This window comes from Neodiprion lecontei, chromosome 1 (assembly GCF_021901455.1).
Source record: "Neodiprion lecontei isolate iyNeoLeco1 chromosome 1, iyNeoLeco1.1, whole genome shotgun sequence".
In the NCBI taxonomy this organism is placed as follows: Eukaryota; Metazoa; Arthropoda; class Insecta; order Hymenoptera; family Diprionidae; genus Neodiprion; species Neodiprion lecontei.
In genome coordinates this window covers 30,647,089-30,657,150 of record NC_060260.1, presented here as the reverse complement: position 1 = coordinate 30,657,150, position 10,062 = coordinate 30,647,089, and the positions used below count along the sequence as shown (strand labels likewise).

Genomic DNA, 10,062 nt, shown 5'->3' with positions numbered 1-10,062 from the left:
ATTTGTTGATTTTCCTCACTTCGTAGTCAATATAAGGATAATGTAACATTGAACAAGTGATTACACAACATTACTGCAAACAACTGACTTTCATTGTCATCTTTTATCTCAGGAAAAAAAAGTAGGGGTATTTTTTTTTCTTGATTTATTCGCTAAAAGATTTATGTTTTATTTGAGGTAAACAAAGATTGTAAAACGAACTGTCTACAAAATCTGTCAAAGACTGCCATTTCACCCAGCCATCATTGGCTAACTGCTCAGCGTTTTTAGCTTTGCCCACAAAGTGCGGGTCTACTATGAGCAAACTTATCTCCTTCGCACTGTAATGTATACCCATAATTCCCTTACTAGAGCAATCTCTATCCCCACCCATCATTATTGGACTGCCAAATTCTATGAAGTGTTGTTTTATAGCATCCGAATACTTCTTTAAATCTTTACCACTAGGTACATGTATAATTTTACTGGGAACTCCGTAACGCTGGTCGATGACGAGGCAGACCTTGAAATAAAATGAAGAAGAGACTAAATGAGAACATGCGGGGAAATACACGGAAATGTACAGTATTAGAATTTTCAAGAGAGTGGTAGCTTTATCAGAAAAAATTTGTTCTCACTTCAAAACTGCCGATCCAGTCTCGTGAGCCAAGAAAAAAGCTCTCCTTGTCTTCTAGACTAATAAGAATCTCTTGGATTTCCCTCAAACTAGGGACAGGCCTAGCAGTTTCCAAATTCTTTACAATCCACGAGATGATAGTTTGCAGAGTTCTGTATCCGCAGCCCCATCCCTGAATAATAATAATAATTTTATTAAGTTACATTAATTCAATGTTACGCTACTTTTATGAGGATTCATGCTTCGCCAAGCGTAGCAATCTTTGCTAACCAGACTGTTTCAGTCAGGTCTTGGAACTCCAGGAAGAAATATTAGTGCAGTGGAGTTCAGTTGAGAAAAATACTTCTCATATATTTAGATATTTCGTAAATGGACTATAAATCTGTAGCTCAAGACTAACAATAACTTTTTCCCTTGTTTACAATTGTATTACGCGGGCAGATATGAAAAACGTACTTTTTGTGCATATTTCACATAATATTTAACAACTTTTGAGATCACGTATGACTACGCGACAGATTCAAACATCTAAATTTTATTCACGATATTAAAAATTTATTCGGAACATACGCAGTAAAGATTTTAAGTCGCACAGGGAATTGCGAGACCATGATTCAATGTAAGTAAAAGTCTGGTTATTTAACGTAATTGTACATCAATAATAATTGATGTAAGATATAATTGTATAATGAAGTAATGCAGATAATGAGTTTCAGTGATTAAATAATATTTAACAGTGCCATTAACCGTAGTGTAAGTTTCTAAAATATGTACACACGATCCCATTGGTCGTTTCAGATGAAATTACCCAATAGCGTGTCGGGTATTTGTTAACGTTTGCAATGTTGGAAGCTTTGGCTAGAAGTATTCGAGTAAACATAGGGGAATCAGAAACTCACGATTGTACCGCGTTCGAGAATGTTATTGAATAATAGTGTATCACGAGTAACTCGTGTGCAAAAACTTGATTAAATATGTTTACCCTGTCGTTTACGCCATCGCAGCCGTAATGCCAGTACTCGTATTCGCTTGTGACAAAAAAACTTTCACCGTTCGCCGGTTGTGACAAACCTAAATGCACGTTTTTCAACAAATGGTTCGAATAATCGCTAGCCATTTCAATTATTGCGAATGGTACACGCGAGATCAGCGGTAAAATGTGAAATAATTGCCTGTTATCTCTCTGAGTAATTTGAAAACCGAGCTGCCATGTTTATGAGCTGAGCAACGTAATCCAGCGTCACCTGACACTGACAGCGTTAAGTGCGTCACGACCCACGAATCAACGAACCGATAGCCATGTTGTTATAGTACCTATCCTATCTCGCGAATAATTTTTTTCTCCGAGATGTAATGACTTCTCGGCCAACAAGTATCGCGCTTTTTATACTCGCTGCAAAGTACACGGTATGGGGTTACTTCGCTTGGCGAATAATTCACAGCTCGTTGTACCGCTCAGAACCTGAAAAGTCGGCATCCATCGCTGCTTCCAGATTATCGAATGGTGTAGTCTGCTACAGAGAACAAAATGGGCATTGAACATTTGGCCTAAGGTTGAAAAAACACTCGACACCACGATAAGTCGGGACTTTTGCTTAGCCTCATCACAGAGAGTTCATTTCTCCAGAGTTATGACACTATCGGGAGTCATATAATCCGTAAGTTGATTAGAAAATAATTTCATTACGGTAAACACATTATGCGACTACATATTTTCTTTAACGTTTGACAAAGAGTTTGACAGCTCGAAAAATTTTGCATCTCTATCAATTTTCGGATCAACGTTTACTTTACTTGTAAAAAAATCCCTTAACGCGTATTTTCATTCGTTTTCTAACTGGGAATCTGATTTCTGTTTATCAATTATACTCAACCTTTCGAACGCAACACTTATCATGGGATCTTAAGAAGGTTATGTTTATACTCGAAATCAATGCAAACTTCTACGCAGTATTTTAGAACTTCTTTGTTCTGTGAATAAATTTATCCAAAGAATTGATTTGCGATAGCAAATTTTAGAGTCACATTGTTTATTGACAACAAATTTACCCTACATGAGTGTAATAATTAATCTAAAATTTGCGGTTCTATTCTTCGTTACTGTTTGCATACTTGACATCATTCTCAATATAAACCTATGAGATTCATCTGCTGCTTAAGTTGTGATTGGAACAGTTTATTTTTAAATTTATTATGTATTTAGTAAGCAATTTCTTTTGTCTTTCAGAATTCCACCTACGTATTCAATGGGAAACTGTTATGCCTAAAATTTGTATAGAGTCTTTCATTGTGTAAGAAAACAATGTATGGTAACGTAGAATTGGAAACCGTGTCTGAGGTACACTTTCGACGATTACTCGGCACTACGATAGATCCAAACATTAGTTTGGCTATGGGAGAGGAAGATTACTTTTGTAAATTGATTTTATATAAGGAAATTGCAGATTCCAGGTAACTTGTACAGTATTTTAAAATGACGAAATCAAAATAGTTTTACGACAATAAGCCTTCAAGAGCCGAGTCGACCAACAAAACTACATTTCTTACTATTGCTCTAAGGCAACATTTTATTTTCAGAGTGAGAATATGGGACGTTGTAATACTCATTCCAAATTTGATATTTCTCATATTCATCGCTGCAAGATTTAATAGAGCGAGGCTTAAGTTGCGTGCAACTAGCAGTCCAATATACTTAGCATTTTATGGTCTTGTAAGTAACTTTATGAAATTTTACAGCCTCCGAAATTTGTTTCGGTTTTATTAAACCAACGTTATTTTCAATACTCAACAGGTTGTAAGTAATATCCTAATCTCAGTAATACGCTGTGTCGTATCAATGACTGTTAACGCAGCAGCAACTGTAGGTGGTTTAGCAGATAAGATTCTATGGGTTACGGTCAGATTCTTCCTACTATCTACAGAAATGAGCGTGGTTATATTCGGCTTAGCTTTCGGTGAGTCGACGCTAATTTCCGCAAAGCAAAAATGTCCACCTTTATTACATATATTTTTATATCAATGTTAATTAACGTTTACTTTTTCAGGACACTTAGACAGTCGCTCTAGTATTCGAAGAGTTTTGCTGGCTACATCTTTTATAGCACTAGCATTCACGATAACTCAAGGTACACTGGAATTGGTTTTACCTGATGACACATTTGAAATACCGAGCAGAAAATTTTATCTTTTCGGTCATGGAGGAATGATGTTCTGGTTCTGCAGCAGTCTTGTGTTCACAACGGTATGAAAAGTTTAAATTGCAGATTGTGCTATACTAAAACTTGACCCAATTTTTTGAAATCTTCTTTACAGATATACTTTCTTATATTAATACTGCCACGAACAAGATTGCGGGATAGACTTGCTTTGCCTAGTAAGTATCTCACTTTAATAATTTACCCTTAACTTGGAAACTCCACTTGCAATACACTAAACCCTCAAGAATACCGATTATATATGTATTAGTCTATTCATTACCTTATGGCATTTCACTTTAGCTAAAAGAAGTTTTTACGTCTACGCGGGTATCTTGGCTTTTGTCGATTTACTACAATCGATAGGAGCAGGTCTGTTGAACTATATGCAGGCTCCTGAAGGGCTTTGTATAGTTGACATCACTGCTGCGCTGTACTTGACTCTATTCACACCATTGGTCTACCACACATTCTTGTCAGAATTGTTTGGGTATGTTATGAGCTTTTCTTTTCAATTGCATAAACATCCATACGGCATTATGCTCTTAACAAACAAATAAATGACTGATTTGAATAATAGCGCAAAAAGTCCCTTGTGTAATGCTTCTGATTTTTATTTATAGCGTCTCCCAGCCAACTCTAATGTTCTCGTACAAGGCACAAGTTGATGATGCTATGGACGAAGATACGGTTTCATTACCTCATCAACAGAGTTTTTCTTCATTGAAAACTGACAGCGACTACATATATCAGGTCCATACTCCATTTATTCATATGCCGCTATTCGACTCAACGCTATCGAAATCTTCTTCCATTTCTAAACATAGATCAAATTACTCATTAGCGGCTGGGCAGATTCTTGTAAAAAATTGGTCGGGTAAATCTATTTCTCAGGTTGAATTAAATGCTGGTTCAACCTCTAAAGGACTCGATGAACGTCAACGTGTTCTGAAAACTGGGTACAAAAGCAGTCTCACATTTCCAAAGTTAAAATACTCACCACTGAGTACGCCCAATTTGAATGTCTGTCATTCAGCATTGGATTTAAAGTCGGATTTGAAAAACCATCAAGACGTAACCAGTGTTTCAAATTACACGCTTTCTCCAACAGCCAGTAATTTAATTTATTCACCGGAATGTCGCGATAGTAATGTCAACTTGTTTTCACCATCGAATGACAATGATCTTAAAAATTTTCCTACCGAAACTAAATCTACTGCCAACATTACATCGGTTGCGCTAGCGTCCGAAACTGTTGATTATTCTCGTCCGAAATCTGAAATATTCAAGAGCAGAGGACTTCCTGCTTACCAATTCTTTGAACAAGATGCTGTAGTTAATTCTAGATCATCAGTCAGCAGTGAAATGTTGGGATTCGATAATGCTGATTCTGTGTTACATTCTGGAAAACTACAGAAACGTAGCTCCAACATGTTTAGAAATTATGTGGGAAATTTGTCAGAATCGAATTTGTTGCTACGCAAGGATAAAAAACCAATGTCCATTAACGTCCCATCAACCAGTATAAATACAGCGTTATTAAACGATGAAGAATTTACAAACTTGGATCAGATTAAACCGTCTACAAGTGGTTCGAAAATTGAATCGTTGAATACCAGTTCAAAGTCATTAGGGCAAACGAAAAGCACAACTAGTGTTTTGAGTATAGGTAATGAAGGAAATTTAAAAAAATTTTCACCACACAAACAGAGCAGTTTCAAAGATCAAAACTTTTCAATTCTGCATTTGAACCCAGTGAAATTAGAAACTGCATCAATTCCTGATTCACAAACGTTGGTAGAAGATTCAGAAATAAGTTCCTTTGCTTCTGCACAATCCCAGAATACTGATTTATCCTTTTTTTCCGCGAATAACTCATTCGACAATACCACCAGTGATGTGAAAATTTCCAACTCGTCATTACAAAATTCTAAATCGACAACATCTTACAGTTTTAATAACTCTGATGATAATTCCAAAAACTCAACCAGCTTAAGCGATTATCTGAAATTATTCAATGCCCCGCCAAAACATACAGATTAATAGTCTCCATGTTGCGCAATCTTCAAGTCTTGTAAATATATCATTATTCAACGTACACATTGCTTTGGTTATGTTCCTAAGGTTTTAATTAAACTTGTATATAACATAATTATTATACTCAATGCCTAACTGAAGTAAGCATGAATTTTTCTATGAAAATCAGGTACTAGTGATGGTTGATGGTTGTATTAATTTTAAAAAATATGCACAGTTTGGTAGAGTAAAAGTATATAATGCGGTAAAGAATCGTTGTTTACTGACTTTGGATTTGGGGTGTGAATTGTAAATAATCGAATGAATGTTGACTTATAAGAAGGCAACCTATTGTACTATATTTCACAGCCCAGATAAAAATGATTAGATGCACAACTCTCTGCTAGTGATCAAATATTTTTTATTACAATTGTATTTAGATTTAGCATGCGACGTTCATTTTATTAAACGTATTATTGTAGCTATCATTCTCGTTTTATTAATTCACACTAATTTTATATTAAACAAACATTAACATTTGAACTTTTAACCCATTTCTCAAATCAAACAGGTAAGGAACAGGTTTCGAAAGATTAGAAAGAAATTTGGCATGCTTCGCTTTAGTAAAAATAACATTCCTTCAGAATCAAACGGACCAGTAATGCTTAATCTGGCTACTAATGTCACAAAAAATGGGACGAGTCTCTTCGTAATGAAAGCAATCACAAGCTCATTTTATAGGTTCGTCTTTGCTTTTTTTCAATACCCGTAAACTTATTTTGCCAGACATTGTACTATATCTGCATACAGTCAAATACGTTTGATCATTTTCACAAACGAAAAAGAAACCGATCGTGATGTTTACGAAACAGCGTCATTTCCTTTTAAATCTGATTCTTGAACTGAGGTAGTAACAAGTGGTATAAACATATCGATAAACACACTGTAATAGCGGCCTAATCCTAGATAGATATTTACAGATGCTCGATGTATTTTTTTCCGCTGACCATTCGATTTCGTATAGTTGTTTTTCTCACGTTATAAGGATGTTGAATATTGCTCAGGGATTAGCGTTTGTGAAATTGACGGGATATTTTTCAAAACTGTTGAATTCGCCTTGATTGATTCCAAAGCAGAATATTCTTCTGTTTGCAGAACAACAGTGTTTATGATTCAACTCAATTTGACACTGGTGCTACCCCGGTGAATCCGTTGTACGCTGCTTCCTTGCAAAGTCCAGACAGCATAACGGGGTACAGTATAGATAGTCAAGATGCTCATACCCATAACAACGGCTATCAACAATAAAAGTACGTTTTAATATGTAAGGAGCGTAAGAATTGCTGATAAAGTCTTTACCTTGAGACTATAATTTTGACGTATCAGAGTGATGAGTTGGAATTATAGACAGAAATAATCTTTCATGTCATAGTGTATAATTGTAGGACAAATTTGTACCATTTTCTGTTTGGATGAACAAACAAATTTCCTACGATATTTATACTTTTGCTGTTATTGATAACAAAAATTGTATTTTTTGTCTAAGCTGTGGAAGAAACCTCGGCGTGTTTTTGTTTTCTATTTTTAACTAAACTTGAATTTGTTGTAACACTTAGCAGTGATTTGCTGCTATCGTTGCTGGGACAAAAGAACAAAGTGTCGAGTTACTACCTTGGTCGAATTAAGTGCGGATAATTTTACCCTCTATCTGCTTCTATATTCTTGAACTAACAATAAGGATGCACAAATAACATTCTGCCAAAGTGCATTGGTAAGCTGCTGTTTCTTATTTGAACTACCGAGTACTTGTGGTTGAAGTATGAAAGATTCGCACAAGATTCTCACATTCAAAAATTACGTGCATCGTACTTCAAGTCTATCCATGATTCTTTGATATTAAATTGTTAGCTATAAACCAATGCTTTATGAGTCTTAATTGTTCTGAGATTTTTTTTCCTCTGCAAGGAATCTAGTCGTTAGTCAAGTGACTGAAGTAATGCATAACTGGATCTTTTACTGTATAGAACTTACAGAATGTACTAGAGTGTAAATATGGAAAAAGATTTTGATTTCTGATTAAACAGTAGAATATGAATTTCGATTTGAATTGATTGTTCAGTGATAGTATACTTCAAATACATATTTGTATATATATATGTACACAGTTTATTTGGTAACGTTGATGATATATAAGTATAATATCTTTCTAAGAATACTTTATTCTGCAACCATTGCTTTGTTTAGAATTTATGAGTTGATGTTTACTGGGGTGAACAAATGTAAGTTTTAGTTTAAGATGCTATTAATATTTCTATTTTAGGTATTACAATGGTTCTCAGGCAACTTCAAACAATTGTATAAAGTGAATGCACCGGTTATCGTCACTGAAACAGTAACTGGTAGACATGCGTTAGGATATATCTATAAGTAAGTCGTCAGCCCCTGTATTTGAAGAGCACTGTTGATTACTAGTTCGGTAACAGGTATTAGTGCGTTATCCCTGATAAGTGATTATATTGACTGTGGAAATAGCACCAGACTATGTACTCGATATAGTTATCGGCAGGTTATATTCATCTTCAATCGTGCTTTCAATTTGTTTTCAAATTATGCGGTTCTGCTCTAGCTCTAACTTCGGGGGACTATAGGATTGAGGAATTATTTCGGTGTTTCATTGTTAAATCCTTACAGACAAAAATTATCGATCGTGTAAAAATACCATCGTTAACTATTGAAAAGTGTTCAAAAACTGTTCAAATGCTGTTTTAGAATAGTTATTTCTCGGTTTTACACATTTTATGTAAATCTAAGTTTGGATTAAGTTGGAGGCAAAAAGCAACGAATAAAAAACGATTATATAGATGAATACATTTTTATTGAAGATCTTACTGGTCAGATCTGATTGAATGCGAATGATTCTATCATGTTATAATAAAGCTCAATTGCAATTGTAGCATGATCTTGAGTGAAAGAGATATTACTTGAGATTATGGGTATACGAAAGTATACCACATATATATACACCAAATACATGTATGTATGAAAGTGGTTGAAATTTCACCTTTTTATGTTAGAAAATGATAGAGTTAAGAAATATTTAGTTAGAATATTCATTATAAAAACTAATCAGATATGTACATGAAATAGACATCACACGTAATTGCCAAACCGTGGGGTGAAGTACTAAAAGATAATGAAAATACAAACATATAACATAAGGCATAAGAATAATGACTTTTCTTAAATACAATCCAAATTTCAAATATCATCGAATTCGGAATTATACTTGAATGTATACATGGTATGAACAATTAATACATGACGCATGTACTAATAGTCAATACAAATTATGATACCTATTGCATACAACGGATGTGTAAGAATACCGTGAAATTCTAAAGGCTAATCCTGAAGTCAGTAATCTACGAACTGTTGCAAAATGGTGTGGGAATCGAAATATAGTAATATACGACGTTTTATTACCGATTAATTACCCAGCCCATCCAAAAATTTTATGTCCGTGAACTAGTAAATAAGACAGTCCTATCATTAGCTTAGAAACCATATTATATTACTCAGAATATATGTAAGAATTTAGATTCAGCAACTACCACCAGGATTGTAATACACATAAGTCACACGGCGATATTCCTTGTTTTCAGTCTCACCGGATCAAATTCATTAGCGTGGTTTACTGATTTCTTCAAAAACAAGTTATATGTAAAGGTCAAAACATCGCAACATGATGAAAATTTATTTGCAATAGGTTCATTCTCGTTGAGTTCCAAAAGTTTAATATATGTTTTTACAATTATTAAATGCTTCGTAACTTGTAACAATGTGAGAAATCCCAGCTAATCGTAAGATAAATTGTGCAGATTGGGATATCACAGCGCGAGGTCTCGAGATTTTCAATGGGCGTGTTATTTTGCATTTTTAAATGTGTACAAGGTAATGATAGAAATGTTAAATGAATTCTAAAACTCGATATCTTCTATCCATGCTATTTTCCTACTTTTGCAATCAACCCGATTATTAATTGTAATCTGATTGAATAGTAAGATATGAAAATAATTGAAGGTGTATAATTCAACCATAAATCACAAACGTGATTATATTTGAGTGATCTTCGGTGTACTGTGAACTATACTAAAAGAATCCATCCATTCTGTACATATAATATATAATATGATGTATACTTTACTGTGAATTCGTAACCTTCATGATATACCCTGA

The 10,062-nt window shown here is 34.4% G+C and overlaps 2 protein-coding genes across 8 annotated transcripts; one reads left to right on the top strand and one right to left on the bottom strand.

Annotated features, from left to right (window-relative positions):
- Positions 1-140: 140 nt before the first annotated feature.
- LOC107223291 (ufm1-specific protease 1) lies at positions 141-1,733 on the bottom strand. The gene is made up of 3 exons (XM_015662936.2): positions 1,599-1,733; positions 618-788; positions 141-502 (listed from the first exon to the last, which is right to left on the bottom strand). Exons 1-3 carry the CDS (start codon positions 1,731-1,733, stop codon positions 146-148), a joined length of 663 nt encoding a protein of 220 aa, XP_015518422.1. The 3' UTR covers positions 141-145.
- Positions 1,102-8,692, top strand: LOC107223302 (transmembrane protein adipocyte-associated 1 homolog). Of its 7 annotated transcripts, XM_046732212.1 has the most exons (10): positions 1,878-2,274; positions 2,844-3,067; positions 3,176-3,326; positions 3,408-3,570; positions 3,661-3,857; positions 3,929-3,989; positions 4,114-4,300; positions 4,434-4,563; positions 6,982-7,136; positions 7,443-8,692. In XM_046732212.1, the coding sequence occupies exons 2-9, from the start codon at positions 2,919-2,921 to the stop codon at positions 7,132-7,134; spliced, it is 1,191 nt and encodes a 396-aa protein (XP_046588168.1). In that variant the 5' UTR covers positions 1,878-2,274; positions 2,844-2,918; the 3' UTR covers positions 7,135-7,136; positions 7,443-8,692. The 7 variants fall into 7 exon arrangements, with proteins under 7 accessions (XP_046588145.1, XP_046588168.1, XP_046588161.1 ...); XM_046732189.1 differs by lacking the exons at positions 6,982-7,136; positions 7,443-8,692 and adding an exon at positions 1,102-1,235 and having other exon boundaries at positions 2,110-2,274; positions 4,434-6,532; XM_046732205.1 differs by having other exon boundaries at positions 1,881-2,274; positions 6,982-8,692.
- Positions 8,693-10,062: the final 1,370 nt, after the last annotated feature.